Genomic DNA, 17,383 nt, shown 5'->3' on the forward strand with positions numbered 1-17,383 from the left:
GAAGTTGAAAAGACAATTAATCACAGGTTTTCATACACCTTAACACATTCCTGCCAGTGATCAGGCATTTAGAGTGACTCTGTATTGCTCCTCACCCCCTTGGAGACATCACAACAGATCCCACAGCCATCCTTGGCATGCAGCCCCCACTGTCCACCTTCCCCACTCCCTTCAGTAAACACCACTAATTCCCCAGCTCCATCAGACCTTTTTTTTTTCCTTCCAAATCAGCCTAAAAGCATTTTGGTACCAAAGACAAAAAAGAAAAGCAGGGAGGACCCACTAAACCCAGAGTCTCCAGACAGCTCTCAGCGCCTGTCAAAGGCTTGCTAAAACATCCAAATAAAGACAAACACAAGCAGCCTTGATACCTTGTGCTATCTTTGCAGGCTGGCTGCTGCCTTATCAGCTCTGACAGAAGCCAGCATTTAAGAAAAATTCAGTAGTCTTTGGGTGGAAGTTAGTTCCTAAAAAAAACACGCAGCCAAATTGCTGGAAGTTGGTACAAGAGGAGAGGGTGAGTGGGTAGGAGACAGTCTGAAAGGCTCCACCACGGCCTTGCTGTTCCCTCCCAGGAAATACACTGCCATGTAAGATTTTTAATTATTTATTCCATAATTCACCCTGTACATTTCACATCCACTGCACAGGCCAAGAGCTACAAGGGTGAACAATGGCTCCAAACGCTGCTTGCTCACATTAGGAATGAGAATGGAATGGAATTAGGATAGAATCCAGGCAAAGCCACCAGCTCTTCATACCAGGTTTTCAAGCTCATCAGAAATGGATGAAGATCTTCTGATCACAACTGATGCTGGTCTTAATGTGCCACTGGCAGTGCCACTGCCCTGATGGGGAAGATAAAGATGTTCTGTCCTCATTATAAAAAAGATGCTCTCTTTTTGGATAAAGTCTCTGTGGAAGAATTTGGATGTTATGGAGCACTTTTTTCATGAAAAGCAAAAGTTCTGTTGGCTCTCACACATACCTCACTGTGCACTGTGCATTTTGGCAGCCCCCTCACACAGGGGTTGGACTTTTCCTATGCAAAGGTGCGAAGGTCCTGCTCTTGAAAAAGTTATAAAATAGTTATAAAACACCTTTGCTTGACATTAATTGATGGGTAGAATGAGTTAGCAAGAGAGGAGCTGTCTCAAAGCCAAGGGCTGCTTTTCAGAGTCTCATTTGTAATGTGACAGGGAGAACAGCTGGGGGAAGGAATCAGCCTCTTGTCAACCCCAGAGGGAAGGACAGACAGACAGACATTCCCTGGGGAGCTGCCCTGGCATTATAAGCCCCTCTGACAGAGGGTGAGTGGCTTTCTGCCTCTGACCTGACCCTTTCTCCCCCAGAGAGTCCTCACAAGTCTTCCTAAACAGCTAGCAAAACCTGAAGTGACACAGCTGGGCTCCCAAAATAACCCTTTTTCTTTATTTTATTTTCAGTTTTTGCCCAAGATAACATGGCAGGGGAGGCAGAGGAACAAAGCAAAGGGAACTGCAAGAGTGGAAGGTCCTCAGCAAGTATTTCTTTAAATACAAGAAACCTCCAGGTGTTTGAAGTATGTGCCTAAACACTTGGTAAAATGGTGTCTGAGAACAGAGACTTCTCTACTTGCAAAAGTGCACTGAAATCCTTGGGTTTGGACCTCCCCTTGTGTGCCTCCAGTGTTGTGCTACATGGGTTCAGTGGATCCAAACTGGGATGAATTCAAATAGATGTGTCATACACTATTTTCCGTGTTTTATTTGACTTTAATTACTTCTTAGCAGTACTACTATTTGAAAAAAATCTTTCTCAATTGAGGGTGTTGGTTCTGCCTAGGGCTGCTTGGCCCTTTTCCACTGAAATGCCCTTTCAACAACCACCAGAAGCCTTTGCAAGGAAAATGAAATCTTTTGGAAGATCTCTTTTTCTGCGACTGTGTGAAAATTTGCCTCCCTCAACTCTCTTTCCTTCTCCCAGATTTTAGGTTGGTTGTTATTTCCACCTTTTCTAGAAGGTGGAAACCCATGGTGGGCTCCAGCAGGATGTGGAGCAACACCTGGGAGCAGTCAGACCTTCCTGGCAGCATGGATGAGGACACTTTGATGATGATGAGGATGACAATAACAGTAACAATGCCTGAATAATCCGTGTTTTTGGGTTTTTTTTTCATTCCAGGACTTCTGATGGTTGTTTTCATAAAAAATGAAGCATGGTGTAATGCCATCTCTCCCTGAAGTCAATGGTGCCTTGTGCCCAGCAGAGAGGTGAAAACTGAACTTGCAATTCACACACATGAACCATGGTGGGTGTTGAGTGCAAGGCTCCAGCCTGTGCATGAACAAATGCTCTCATCTGTTTCACCCTGGGCACTGAAACAACCTCTGGGGACAGAACTATTGGCCTGGTGGGTCTGTGTTGCAGCAGCAGCAGGAAATCCTTACCAGGGCAACACCTGAGGAACACCAGAGGTACCTCAGCATTCTGGGGGGTACATGGCAAATAAAACCCAGCTCACCAATGGGTCTGGCTTTGGAGGGGCCCTTTGTCAGAGTAAAACAAAGCCTGTCTCCAAAGAGCTGCTGCATTTAACACTGCAGCTGTCTGTTCTGAGTTCAACAGCCCTAACCACAACACTTTGGTGCAATGAGGACTTCCAGGCACTAACCCCAGTCTAAAAAAAAATAATAATAATAAAATCACACCAGCTATAATAACACCTTTGCCTTATGCTGTGTTCATCATACCAACCAAAACCCTTGCTCACTTGCTGACCTGCTCTCTGAGAGCAATATTAAATATCTCAGATGTTGCAGTCCTCCTCAAGCTCTACCTTAATAGTAAATACCCTCCAACACATGCCACAGACAGAAGGCCCTGAGTCAGATTTAACACTGTGTTAATTACAGCAGAAAACCTGTTCAATTAATTAGCACTTTTCATCTGTCTCAAACAAGTTACTGGGTTTGCAGTTTGGGGTTATTTTACACTTTATACTATCTGCCTTACCCTTGCAGAGGTAAAGGGAAAGTGCTTGTAAGAGCACAAAGAAAAATATCCAAATCAAAATGCCATTTAAATTCACTCAGGGTTATTCCTTGCTGCTGTTATTTCAGTTAGTGCTTGATAACTAAGCTGCTCCCTTTTTTTTCTTTCAAACACTTGTCTCAGTCAAAGTCTGATGATGTTTTTCCTTCTGGAGAAAGAAACCCCAGAGATGTATTTTCAACCTCCCAGCTCAGTGTTTCCCAGATATTTTGAATAAGGCAGGGACAGTTGCCAAGATTCACATTTTCCCCAGATCACCACACAGCCTCACACTCTCAGTTTAAAGCCATCACAGATGCAGGGATGGACCCTGGAGTGGTTTTTACTGCCCTGCTCCTGTTGTCCCTCTTGCAGTTTGTGAGCCAGAGTGGGAAGCTACACTTGTCCCTCTTGCATTGCCCAAGAGGGACCCATTGTCCAGGTATGAGAAGGTTTGGCAGATTTTAAAGCATATTTAAGGAAAAAAAAAAAAAACAACTTTTTCTGTCAATAGGTAGAGTTATTGAGTACCAGGTTCTGCTTTTCACACCTGTACCCGAGTTCAGTCTTCCAAGGCAGAGTAAGCCCAGCAGCCTTCATATGGATACTGATACATACACCAGGATCTTTCCCTCTTTCCAAAAAACTGGATCAAGAGGCAAAAGCCACAGCTTCTCCAGGGTGCTGGGTCATGTTTCAGAAGGTCAGACATGTGTCAATCACCTCCGGACAGATCTCCTGCACCATGTCTCACTGGTCAACATAAACATCCCCTTCCAGAAATCCCCTAGAAGTGTTGTTGGTGCAGCCCTGCAGCATTACCTGTTTAATCTGCTGGCTCTCATTCTCCCTGGAAAAATATTTTCACCCACAGGGAATATTTGGGCCAAGTTATTTTCTCTGCCTTATTTTTGCAACCTGCTGAAGCAGTGCCAGTAGTCAGAAGTTTTGTAGAGACCAAGCCAAGCTTGAGGAGAAACTTCTGGGTGAAATCCCACATTCCCCTTGGCTCCAGGGTGGATCCACACTGTGCCTGGGCCACAGGGAACACCTGGTCACCAGCAGCACTGGCTGCAGGCACCTTTGCTGCAGGCACCTTTGCTGCCCATTGTGCTTCTCGTGGAGCAGCTCCTTCCTTGCAGCAGGCAAGCCAGCAAACACTGACAGGATTAACTCACCATTTTCCATGTCCCCAAAATGATCCTTCTGCCTCAGAAGACAAAAGCAGGGACAGAGGAAGGAAGGTATCACCCATTTCTCTATAAAATCCCTTCAAATTTCAAGGGATCTTTGAGATAAACAGAAAATTGTCACAACGCAGAGTGTGAAAGAGGTAATCTCCCAGTGCAGAAGGTCCAGCAATATGCTACCCCTGAGCTGAACCAAGAGCCAAACATGACTTTTCAGGCTTCACATTCACTGCCCCCAGGCTAAGGTACATTTTGTCCTGCAGACCTTGATGCATTTGAGATTCCTTAAGAGTCATTTTATAAATGTTCCCATAAGTATCCAGTCCTTCAAAGTACTGAGCCTTCCTCCCATAAGTGGGAACAGAAGAAAGGACTTGCTGCCTGTAAGGACACTGAGATATTCCACAAGCTCAGCCCATGCTCCTCGAAGAATTTAAACCATCACATCTTTTTCCAGGTTGGCTTCCTGCCCAAGTTTCCTCCCCAAAACATCCAAAGCAAGGTCAGAGGAGCTCTCCCCCCGGCACAAGGGAGTTACCAGGCTGGGAGCAAAGGAGGACAAGGACAGGCCAGTGATGGGGTCAAGTACAGTCATCTTCAGCTGCCATGGAGTCACACCTGAGAGGGATTTACTGCCAGGATCTGAGTGGCTGCAGTCAGGAAAAGGAAGGGGGGTCCTATTTGTGCATCTAATGACCCAACTTAGCAGGACAGAAACCAAGTGCTTGACCTTTCTCAACATCATGTGAAGCAAATGCTCCATATGACACGGCTCCAGCATTATCTACCAGGCACAGGTGCATGACTGCAATTAGAAATGACCAGCATTTCACACATAACAGCACATTTCAACCCACCTCAGCCCATCCAAAACCACTCTGAGACTCAATTACCATTTTCTTCCCACCCAGCCTTCCCAGCTCCCTTGCCAGCTCAAGCAGCACCAAATAATTCCCCATGAAGTCTCACAGCTGTTATTTGAAAATTAAACTGGAAGTCACGACACCTCTCTGCACGCTGGTAGATCTTACACTTGGCATTTGGTTTATCCCAACACCATTCCTCACCCCCACCCCTAAACCAACTTCCGTGGAGAACAATGCTGCTGGTTTGTGTCCACAAGAGATTTATTCCCCCCTTTCCAGCAGCTCACAATGCCCACACCTTCAAGGGGCAGTAGCTGCTTGAAGCAAAGGGCTCCTTCTGGTTTCTGGAAAGAAAAGGCTGCCCTCTATAATCAGGGTATTGTTCTCCCTAAATGGAGCCAGACTCTGTAAACAAGCTCCTCTGCACAGGCTGGGAGGGTGAATGCCAGCGTGTGTACACATACATGCAGGGAATGTGTCCTGCTCTGAACAACAGTGAATTATGGTAATTCATTTCCTCTGCCTAAACAGTGCTAATAAGCTTCGGGAAAGGAGGAGGAAAAAGTAAACAAGAGTCCATTACAAAAAGGTGAGGGGGAGAGGTAACCAAATAACTCCACCAAATGTCTCCTCTGGGGAAGGACATTCACAGCTCAGACGGGCTCCACACAGCCCTCCCTCCGTCCTGCTGGAGGTGGAAATGCAACAGCAACAATTTCTTTCTTTTCTTTCCAAAGGGTTCAGCCTGTTTTCACGAGTTCAACCTTGTGAAATGGGAAAAGAGCCCCCACCAGTGCCCTGATCCACAGCCACTGCATCCCTGGGGGCTTTGCACTGCATGTGATGTGAGTGCTCCAGTGACCAAGCCAACATGAATAGTCAGAGCCTATTTGTGATTTTCTAACAGGAAAATAATTTCACTAAGCAAACTGCCATGCTTTGACTCAAAACCCTGATTAGCACAGTTTGAAAACAGGGCAGCATACTGTTCTGGGAATTAACTTGCTTGACCCCTAGTCTATAATGGCACTCAAATAATCTGTGAGTCAGACCAAGTTGAAAAACTCTTGGAAGACCACACTGAAAGAATTTACTGGATTTATTGGATTTTCTTGGATAAAAGAAAAATAAGCTTCGAACTCCACTTAGTCTGTGGCCTTCAGAAAGACAAGCTTTTTCTCCTGACAGTATCTAGAAGAGGAAGACTGCCTATGCTGAGCAGCACTTTTTGGATCTCTTTTTAATGTACTGAAAACTCTCAATAAATAGTCATAATTCTTATAAATATGCAGGTCTATTGCTATGATTACTTCTGAGTAGCACCCTTGCAGTAGGTTTCTTCTTTGGTATTGATGGGAAGGTAAGGGACAGATTCCTAACCCTGTGAATCCACAATCCTTCTCCAAACAGGAATACTCAAGGGGAGGAGAGCCCTTAATTTAACTTCAATTTAAATATCCAAAGGCTACTTTATCAACGGCATACAAGGACTACTAGTCTGATGTTTCCAATGATCTTCCAAGGACAAAAATAAACCTGTGCAAATCACCATCACAAAATACTGCTTGAAATCCTCCAAATCCTCGGGCCTACTCCTGTTTGAGCAGTCAGGAAATCAGGAAAAGCATTCTGCCTTAGGAGTACAAGCAGGACTTTGCTCTGGTCTAGATAAAACACTGACCCATCCCCACCTTATGGTTTCTGCAGCTCCTGAGCAAAATGCTCTCACCAGCCTCTACCACTTCTTTGTAACTCAGAAACAATGGCTGTGTGCTCAGAGCAAACACCTTCAGAGAACAAACCCAGCAATCAGCAATCAACTGTCCAAAGCCACTTCCCTGCATATGCAGATTCTCCCTAACAGGCTCATGATTCCTTGTCAATCAAACAAGGCAAAGTAAACACCTGCTTACTGCCCTGGCCATGACTAAGTTGAAAGTTTCACTCTCATTAGCCCTTAATGAAATTAGCCCTGGCAATACTGCATTTCTGATTGGCTGGGAATAGCAGGGAGGAGGAAAGATACTCATCTGCTCTGATCTGTTATTCTGGTTTTATATTAACTATTGCAGATCATGATGAATCCTCCCATGGCGTGGTGCCACCCTGCACAGAACTGAAACTCAGCCTGGTCTTATGAGGCTCCAGTTTCTGCTCTCTGGTAGGATTATATATTTAAATCCTACTCACACCTACTCAGCCACGACTCACTGAACCTAAAGGGACTATCACCTTTGTAATCCAACCCTGAACATTAAAATATAAAATGACTTATCAGAGCATGGAGCCTGATCTCCACATGCTGGAGGAGCTGTCAACTCCTCCCCAGTTTTTCCATTTCAAACAGCCCAAAAACACATTAAACACTTCCCAATATTACTTGTCTGGATAACGAGATGCCGGTATTGCCACCAAAACGTTGTGTCAGTCTGCAGAAGAACAGGGAAGATTTAGATTCACCCAGAAGGTGAGCAAGGTGGCTCACAGCACCCTCTCTCTGAAGGGTATCCACACCCTGCAGGAGTTAGAGCCACCAGTTTAATACTGACTGGTCAATGACAAACAAGCATCCTCCCTTCCTTTCACAGAGTCTGGAGTATCCCTAGGGAGAGATTCCACAGTGTTCAGAGGTTCATCCTGTTACTCATTAACCCTTCCATCCTTGACACGCAGTTCATACACCTGTAGCTCATCTGGCACTTGCCATTGCTTAACCAGCAGTTACAGATGTGTAACAGATCTGTGCTAACAGATCTGAGAACAATCACAGAGAAAAATAACTTCCTCTGTTACTCCAACTCACACAAATCTGCTAGAGAGGGAGGAGGAGGAAAAGAAACCTGTTCACAGTGCTCCAGCATCTGCAGCTGCCTAACTCCAGTACTTTGGCTTGTGCAGCTTTGAGAGACTTGAACAGCTTTCCCTTTTCCCTTCTTTGTGGTTGATTTGGCCTTGCCCCATTCACTTCTGCCTAGAACAAAGGAGATTAAAATCCATACAAAGCAACAGCAAAGCACAGCACAATGAAAGCATCCCTTTTACATTACAAGGCTTTTACTCAGAGTCACACATTGGCCAAAAGCCAATCAAGTCTCACACCTGTATGTGGGGGCACCTGGGAGGACACAAGAGATGAGAGAGCCACAGAACAGACTTGGAAAAGCTGCATCCCAATGTCCCCTTCAAAGTCACACACTGCCTGCTCAAGATCCTCTCCCTGGCACCAGCAGGCCTCAAGAGCAGGGGTACACTAATTAATCTGGACTAAATTTTATCCTGGAGGCTGGCTAACACATCTCCCTCTACATTCCTCTCCAGCTTTTTCCCCCTCTCAGCATCCTGGGCAGAATTAACAAGCCCAGAGTTACCTCAGAGATGTTGTGCCAGCCCACATTAATACCTAACTCTTAAGGTTATCAGTTCAGGGGGTATGTGGAGCAAACCTAGCAAGGAGAATGTGAATTTTTAAAAATTCCTATTGCACAAATTAAGTCCACATTTCCCTATTTGTCTGGTGTTCCTGTTTTTATCTGAGAGGCACAAATACTGACAGGTCCTAAAACACCTACACAAGTCAATGCCACCCAAGTGGCATCTAGGGTATGACATCTCTTGCATTACTCACTTGACAGGATACCCAAGATTGTGTGAATTTCTCATGAAATAAATTTACCACCTATGAGAAGAAATTATTTTGTGTCCCATCAAGCTGGAAACCACTTGTAGAGAAGCTGAGCATAGAGATGCAGCCATCCTGAGAAACATTAACCTGCTCCAAGGAGCCTCTGTTCCCAATTTACATTTTTCTTCTTTCCTTAGTGAAGCTCAAAGTGAGTTTGAACACTTAATGGAAGAAGTAGCCTGGAGTTATTGGCTGAATTTCTTCATGAAAATTGGAGTGGCTGGGATGAAATAACAACGTCAGGTTCCTTGCAGAGACACTGTGTCTCTGCTGTGATACCAAGGGGACACTGAGTAATCACAGCAACCAACCAAACTCCACACAGTCCAGGTTTATTTGACTGGAAAGAGGAGGGGGAAAAAAAATCAGAGATGGGAATGGATTTAGCAACAAACAGCATACACTAACTTATTTAATAACAGGCAATTTTTGAGCCCATCCAGACCCAGAACACTGCCCACAGGATGGCTCTTTGTCTTTGGGGATAAACCTCTCTGCAGCAACCCAAAGTTTAAGTAGTGAATTTTCAAATTGTTTTCAGTCCTGGCAGCGCACCCTCCACCCATCAGGCAGAGCTGGCAGTCAGTAGCAGCAAAATGTGCTTTTCTAGAATAAAAAATGTCAGTCCAAGCGATGCAGGCAAGCAGGCTAGTGGCACACTTAGCCCACATCCCCTCTGCTGTCACACATGAGGTGGGTATCACAGATAATCTGAGTAAGTCCTCCTTCAGGGATGGATCCAAAGCCTGTGGGAGTGAGTAGGAGTCACAGCACCAACACTCTCAGGCTCTGAATCAGGTCCTAACCTGTCACAACTGGCATGGGCTGCATCTGCCTATCTCATACGACATCAGGACAGCACAATCTGATTAATCAAGCTTGCTTTTGGAAATATTTTCATTTTACCATAGTACCACATTGCTATGACAGAGCAGCAGACTGAACAGACTTGCATCAGACAGAAGTGCTTGCAACTTCTGTATTCACACTGGCTCCACTCTCAAAAAGTCCCTTATAGGACCAAAAATGTTTGACCTTGCTGCAAAAGATTAGAACAGGTAAACACAGCTAAATAGGTATGGGGGCATTATTACCAGAGAAAGCTCCAAGTAAAGGCTGATTACAGAGAAAAAGACAAGGAACAGAAATCCAAATTAAATGTTTCAAACAATATCAAATGCATTTTAGCTTGAGTAGCCCACCAGAAAACACAGGAAGAGGTCAGATGAAAGACAAATTACTTGAAAGAACACAAAATGAGGAGGGTAATGAAAGAAATGTGAGAAAAGAGCATTTCCACCAACTACTGTAATGCTGGGACACATTTGCACAGATGCTTGGCAGCTTGGTTTTACAAGTCACTGCAGACACAAGTAGGAGCTTCACATCTTAGGAAAATCAGCTGCACCAGTTCAAATCTCACTGGATAAATAAAGCTATGACTAAAGGTTGTTGAGTTTCTTTTAATTCAACCTAGGAACAAGAGGATCTCTGCATTGTTATTTTCCTCCTTCAGTGGAAATTTTTATCTCTTCCAGTAATTAATCCAAAAATGCACAGGCAGACTCTACTGCATTCACACTATTCCATGACGAGTGTTGTGCACCCAGATGTATCAGTGTCACTCATGGTGAGACAGACATTCAAAAAGGAATTATCAGAGAGGATATTGGAAAAGATCAGCTCTATCAGCCAATTCATGTCAAATGAAAAACTTCAGCTTTAGTTAATAAATTGGTACCAATGGCACCAAATCTTGAAAAGGGAGTTCCTACTTGCTAGCAAGTGTCACTTCTTTCTCAATTTCAAATGATACTTTTTTCCTGAAAAAACCAATTTCCTGTAATATCTCAAGCACCACTTCATGGCATATGAAAGTTGCTTCTGTGGCTAAGACTCAGGCTTTGGAGTCCAGCCTTTGCTGTGTGCAAGCTCATCCCAGAAAAGAGACATTTGGATTTGCTGCTTGCATGTTTTAATGAAGGTCAAAGAAACATATGGACTTGGAAAACAGAGTTATAAAAACTTTAGGGAAAATCTAGATGTATTTGAGCAATTTGCTGAGTTTTGTAATATTCCTAATTAAAAACAAATAAAATCAACCCTAATTTTCCAGTATGACGCACATTGAATTTTATGTTTAAACTGGGCCACAATTTAAAGCGGCCGACGGCCTCAGAAGAAGGGAGGAACCAGCGTTTAAAAAAATAACCAGGATTTTCTTAGCTTGTCATGTTGACTCTAGGTACAAGTCATGCTGACAGATTATTCATGAGCAAGTTCCCCAAGAGCAATATACAAAAAAATGCCCCAAACTTCTCCAGAAGATGTGCTGTGACTTCCACAAAATCTGAATCAGGCTGTTAGATATGAACATGCTTCTCTTTCTCAAGCAAGAAATTACCGAATTGTTCTATCTGGTAACAACCACACAACAAGAATAAAGGTGTAAAATAGAAGCCAATAACCATCTCTGTCACTTTACCATTATTGATATTTTCTGTGCTTACTGAAGGACTTTTATAAACCCTAAAGTTCACTCTTATAAACCCCAAAGTTACAGAACGGGAATTCTGTTCATCAGAACGAAGAACTCAAATTCCAAGAAATAAAAAAACACCTCTATCAACCTATTCCCTTTCCTTCAATATTAAGAGAAACCAAAATGGCACATAACATTATTTCTGCATGAAACCATGGAACGTTGATGTGGCCCAATCAGCAAATTCCCTGTAAAGCAGACACCAAGCAGGTCTGCAAGCCAAGGTCGCACAGAGAAGTGCCAGAACAGAAAGCAATTAAGGTCCCGTTCTTCCCCTCCCTACGCAATGCACCGAAAATGAAATCAACATCCAAACTAATTAGTTTCCAGCAGAATATCAGTTTACTTACTAACAGGAGGGTGGTTACTGCTCTTACCAAAAACTTCTAAACATACCATGCAAAATCTTGCTTAAGCCACGGGACCAAGCCAGGCACATCCCAGCGTTACCATATACGGTCACCAAGGCGAATATGATGGCAACTTGACAGATTTGGAACAAATATTGCGTTGTCGGTCACTGAGATAACACAGGCAGGAAAGTATCAGATTGTATTACCTGTGTCCAGCTGGAGGTGTGGCGTGGCAGCAGCTACATTGCTGCAGGACATAGTCACTAAAGGTTAGTGACCCAGGATGGCATTAATCCCTGCCGAGGAGGGCCAGCGCGGGACACTGAGGACTTTTATGCCCAGTATGGGGCTGCTTGGAGAGAGCAGGAATGGAATAACACGAGGGATGAGCTGCTGGACCTGCACTGTTATCCCAGGTTCAGAGCAGACATTATCTGTCGAGGCTGAGAACCAGGCTGAAGCTGCCAGGCTGAAGCCCCATGCCTTGGCTGTCAGCTGAAGGACACAATCCCTCTTAGAAAACCACAGCACTCAGGTTTTGTTCTCCAAGAGTGGGTTTTGAGCACACGGGCCTTCTAGTCTTCAGCCATAAGGGAAAGAAGGGGCTTGGATATCTACCGAAATAGCTGCCAAGGAAGACTTTCTTGGTACAGGCTCCCTTCAGGAGATCCTTAGCCTGGAATAAGATTGGCCACCGAGAGTTATTCTAGACTAAGTTTTTTGGAAGGGTTATTCCAATGCATTTTCAGGTGTACACAAGCCCTTAGTCAAAGTCTTTCAACCCAAAAGCATTGGTTCAAACACAGGAAGAGCTACCTCACCCCTAATCCCTTCAAACACAGACAGCTCTACCAGCTGTACCTCTAAAATCAGACCTGTTCTGTTTTCCCTGGATACTTCAGAGGTACTGCCTCTTTCTTAAGTGTTTATCTTGGTTTGCTAAGATATTCCTTTTTTTACAGTGTCTTCTACATCAGTGATGAGATACATTGGAGGGACAGAGCCAGCAGGAACAAATCCGACCCTGGAAAAACGCCCCTTTTTTGCTGGGAGGTGGAAAAAAAAAAACCTGCTGGCTAAACCAAATCAGTCATTCCTGCAGGGCCCTTTGCCTTAAAAGGTGTCACCTAAATAAAGATGTAAAAATAATACAACGTAATTAACATTTAATGCAAGATTGCAGCTGAGCATTCAACTGTCAGGAAATATCAAAGCTGGAGAGCGTGGGCAACTTAACTCTGCCCCCTTGTGCAGATGCACCACGGCACAGCCCTTCCCCAAGCACAGGCTCAGCATTCAGCCAGCTCCAAATTAACATCCTAATTACAGCATAACCTACTTTTGCCTAAAATGAGTAGAAAAGAAGGACCATCACTTTCCCAGAGAGCCTCCTCAGCCACCTTCCTCACTTGATTGCCAGCCAGCAAGCACCTATTGAACTTCTGATGCCTCGGATCGGGAGGTGCTGGCGCACTTCAGGCCACACATGTCTAACCTGAAATCAGGACACAGGTATGAAATGCTGTTTGACCAAAACAAAGAGCCCTTCTTCCTCCAGAGAAGAGCCTCACGACCTCAGGCTGAGATTTGGCTGAAGGACTGCCTATAAAACCTGAGCGACTGTGGCAGGTAACGTTTACACATCTCCAGCCGCCAAAGCCCTCGTATGAGGCGTTCAGAAAAACTCTGCAGGCACATGAAGAGCCTGGCACATTTTTCCAAGAACCTGAAATTATCCCAATGTAAACACCTAACAATTGGAGATATCTGTCAGCACAAAGATTCAAAGTTCTGGGAAGTGTCTCATCTCTGCTCACAAGTTTGATCTTCCATCTACCCTCTTCATTATCAAAAATGTTCTCCTTCTTAAGGAAGTCTAAAGCAGGACTTAAATGTCAGAATTTTGTCTCTGTTTTCACAGCAATGACGCCTTTTTCTTCTCTGCTTTCCCCGTCTTAAATCAGCACACAAATGAATGACATTTTTCATGGGTTTGGCCCTGGCTTTTAACCTCTATTTCTTGATAATTTTAAATAACCAGAACCATCTCTCCATACACTTACAGCATGGGTCTTTCCAGCTCTAAAAATTGTTCAAATAATCCAACTACCAATATGATCCTATCAAAGTTATATTTAAAAGACATTTCCACAAGAACAATAATGATGTCCTGAAATTACTGCTGTTAATTTTCTGTCACTTCTTCACATGACAACAGCCCACAGTGCTCCTCTTTCCAGGGGCAGTAAGTGTAAGAGCAAGACAATTGCAAACCAAATTTAAACAGGGTCAGCCAGTAAAGGAGCCGATACTCAGCTCACATCAGAGAAAAGAATCTTTTTGTCTTCTCCTGCCCACTTCAGATCTTTTCCGGAACTCCACCACCTTCTCAGGTCCATTGCAATAAAATACATCCATGAAGTCATCTTAATTCACACACTGCTGCCCATCGCCCACAACTTAAACTGAGTCTCCATTGTAAGCCTTGCCTGGAATTCAGACTTGAAGGAATTACAGCCTATATACTGTTTTCTTTTTCATTCAGCTTCCAGCCAAATCATTTTATAGTGCTTTTGCCTCCATAAAATATTTGCTTGAGAACCAATGCCAAAAAGAAAAAAAAAAAAACAGTGCACTAAACCAAACTCAACTTTTCAGAGTAATTCTCCCCCTCTCCCTTCCCACCCTCACCCCCAGGATTTATTTTTGGCAAGTTAGAGCCCAAGTGAAGGGCAAGTTTAAACCTCTTAATTCACAAGTCCTTCACACTGGACAACTTCAAGGTCTTATAACAATTCACAAAACTCTGAGACTGTTGGGAATTGCAGCTGGAGCAATCTGCATCCTAAAGTTGTACCCCTATTCTCCTGGAACAATGCAGCCCCTACTTTGTGACGAGAGGCAGGAGAGCTGAAATCCTGGATTCCCATTCAGGCTTTCTAAGGACAGCACCCACCAAGGTACGACACAGGCAAAGTGCAGGAAGCGCCGCCGCTCCTTGCACTCTGATCCCAGAGCTCTGCTAAAAGCACCTTGCCATAAAGAAACTTTTTTTTTTCCTACCCCCATCATTCCCAGGTCAATGTATTTCAATTTGCCTCTGGAAGGGTAACCTGTTTATTGAAATCTGATCAACTGCTGGAGCCTCAGCGCTAAAATACGCTCTCGCTGTTGGGAACTGTCATTTGTCTGTCACCAGGGAAGTTAATGGATGTGTTTGTTTAGTTTGTAAGTGGGAATACACAGGGCAGAGGCTGGAGGGATTACAGGAGGGGAGAGGCATTTCTGATCCACAGAGGAATGCAGTTGCTTTTCTTTAAAATTGTCTGTGTATTTTTACACAGGCACAAGAAAAGCCCCTGGAAGTTCACCTGTGCCTAAGAGACCTCAGCAAAGCCGCAGCGACCGCGCTCCATCCCAAACACCGGCCCCGAGCCTCGCAGGTAAGGAGGGGCACACGTGGGCACGAGCCTGCACCTCTGTGCAGATAAAAAATGTGCAGGGGATGAGTCCCTGCTGACAGCAACTCCCCTGGGGGGTCCCTCCGGGGGCACCACGGGTGTTAGCAGAGCCCACAGAGCAGAGGGAAGGGACAGAGCCACAGGGTGACCACACCAAGCACAGTCCCCTTACCTCTCGCTGAGTCCGAAAATGCGATTATCCCTGCCAAAAGGAGCGCCAGCTGCAATTCCATTTTGAAAACCAGATCCCGCCGTATTGCACAGGCTACTGTCCTCTCAGACCTGGAGGCAGGAAAAAGGAGAGCAAAATAGTTACTGTGGGAGGAAAACCCTGAACAACCCTCAGCTTTGCAGAGTTTTAAATCCTACTGAGAAGACTGACAAGAAGAAACAGCAAATGAAAGGGCAACGTACTTGTAATTCATTCCTTGGTGCTCAGTGAGTAAAACTTTGCCCTCCTCTCTGCTTTAGCCTGATATAAATCAAGAACCCACTGAGGCCAGTAAGCTCCTCTAAGTTTACAGTTAATGCATAATTCTTTAGTATCCTGTACAGAACCAGTCTGGAAGGCAAACAAAACGCTAGCAAGTGGCCATAAAACAAGATTTCAGGTTAACAATTTGCGGAGGAACTTGGTGGAAGGGGGAGGAGGAATGTTACCTCTCCCATCAGCAGCCCAGAAAACTTTGTGTTGCTGCTCCAGTGCCCCTCAGCCAGGCTCCGCTCTGGGTACGCGCCTTCCTCCACTCCGAGACTTCTCTGTACAGCACTGATTCCCCCTTTCCTCTTCTTCCCCCGCACCCACCCCCGGCACACTCTCCCCACCAACAGCCCCACTTGTTTCCGTGGGCTCCAGAGGTGCGTCCCAAAGCGCAACCGCACTTAATTACCCAGATTCTTGAAGATGCCTTCGCTGCGATACGCACGCCCGGGGAAGATCAGGTTTACATTAATTACACCCTATTCTCCTCCTAAAACTCTCACTCTCTAAACACTGTCTGGATTCCTCACCCTTGTAAACTCCCCGCTTTAAACACCCCGTGCCCCCAGGACACACAACAACCCGCGTACAGCATCCAGCGCAGCGAACACGGCCGCTCCGCCGTTCGCTCCGCCGTTCGCGGCGGGCAGCGGCAGCGGGGGGCGCCGGGGCTGCCCGGGGCTCGGCGGTAACGGGATATTCGCCGCCGGGAGTCGGGGTCGCGGCAGGGAGGGAGGGACGCGCGGGGGGACACCCGGAGCGATGCCACCTGGTGCTGCCCCGGGGCTGCGCCGGCGGCTCGCAGCCGTGCGGGGACACCGGCCGCGGGGTGTCCCGGGTTCTCCCGGGGTGTCCCGGGCTGTCCCGGCGCGGGGCACACTTACCTCGGCTGCTGCGGGCTCTAACACCGCGCGCTGGAGCCCATCCCCGCCGCTCGCCGCCTCATGCCCTCCGCGGCCACGGCGCCCGGCGGGCGCTCCGCCGCCGGCCTCTACCTCATCCCCCCCTCCCCGGGGTGGCGGGGGCTGCCTGGGGGTGCCCTCCCCACGGAGCGGCTCTGCCCCTTCACCGGCTTTTTAACAACCTTCCCCCCCTTCGCCCCCGCGAGCGATTTTTTTCCACTCGAGAGTCACGGGCGAGGAGGTCAGGGAAAGGGGGAAACCTTGTAAATTATTTTTTTCCTGCTTTCCGGGCCGGGCTGAGCGTGTGTGTGCGGGGAGGGACAGCGGGGACCTGCCAGAGCCTCCGGGGCTCCGCGCCGCGGGATGCCCGGTGATGCCGTCCGGCGGCTCGCCCAGCCGGAATCCCGTTTAAGGAGCGAGGGGAGGAGGGGAAAGGGGCTGGGGAAGGGGAGGGGAGGGGGGGGGAGAGCCGGGGAGAGAGAGAAACCGGCGATAAAGCAACTTTCCCTGCAGGGCTTTGTGGCGGTGGGGGCCGAGCCGCCGCGGAGGGCGGCGCGGGGCCGCCCCGCTCCAAACTTCGCACCAATCCCCGGGAGCCCCCGGCAGCCCCCGCCCTCCGCCGGCCCCGCTCCCCTTAACCCTTTGCGGGCGGCTGCGGAGCGCCGGGAGCCGAGAGCGCGTCCCGCAGCCCCCGCCGCAGCCGAGCCCGGCAGCCCCGGCGCTGCGGTGCCGACATCGCCGTGCCCCGGAGCGCTGCCCTCCCCGCACCCCCAGCGGCGGGGCAGACTCCGACCCCGCAGCCCAGAACGCGTCCCGACCGAGGCGCCCCTCTGCCCGGGCCGGGAGAGAGCCCCGGCCGTGGGAACCCACCGCGCAGGCTGCCCCGTTCTGATC

The 17,383-nt window shown here is 46.9% G+C and overlaps 1 protein-coding gene across 2 annotated transcripts in view; it reads right to left on the bottom strand.

Moving 5' to 3' along the window:
- The window catches only part of FGFRL1 (fibroblast growth factor receptor like 1), a 170,006-nt gene extending 153,076 nt beyond the window's left edge, over positions 1-16,930 (bottom strand). The window contains exons 1-2 of one of the 2 annotated variants that reach the window (XM_077177839.1): positions 16,472-16,930; positions 15,279-15,388 (exon numbers count right to left, since the gene is read on the bottom strand). In XM_077177839.1, coding sequence (XP_077033954.1) covers positions 15,279-15,339 — 61 coding nt within the window. In that variant the 5' untranslated portion in view covers positions 15,340-15,388; positions 16,472-16,930. Of the gene's footprint in view, positions 1-15,278; positions 15,389-16,117; positions 16,198-16,471 lie in introns of those variants that run through there. The other variant, XM_054633387.2, reaches the window with a different exon arrangement.
- Positions 16,931-17,383: the final 453 nt, after the last annotated feature.

Source organism: Agelaius phoeniceus, chromosome 4 (assembly GCF_051311805.1).
Source record: "Agelaius phoeniceus isolate bAgePho1 chromosome 4, bAgePho1.hap1, whole genome shotgun sequence".
NCBI classification, from domain to species: Eukaryota; Metazoa; Chordata; class Aves; order Passeriformes; family Icteridae; genus Agelaius; species Agelaius phoeniceus.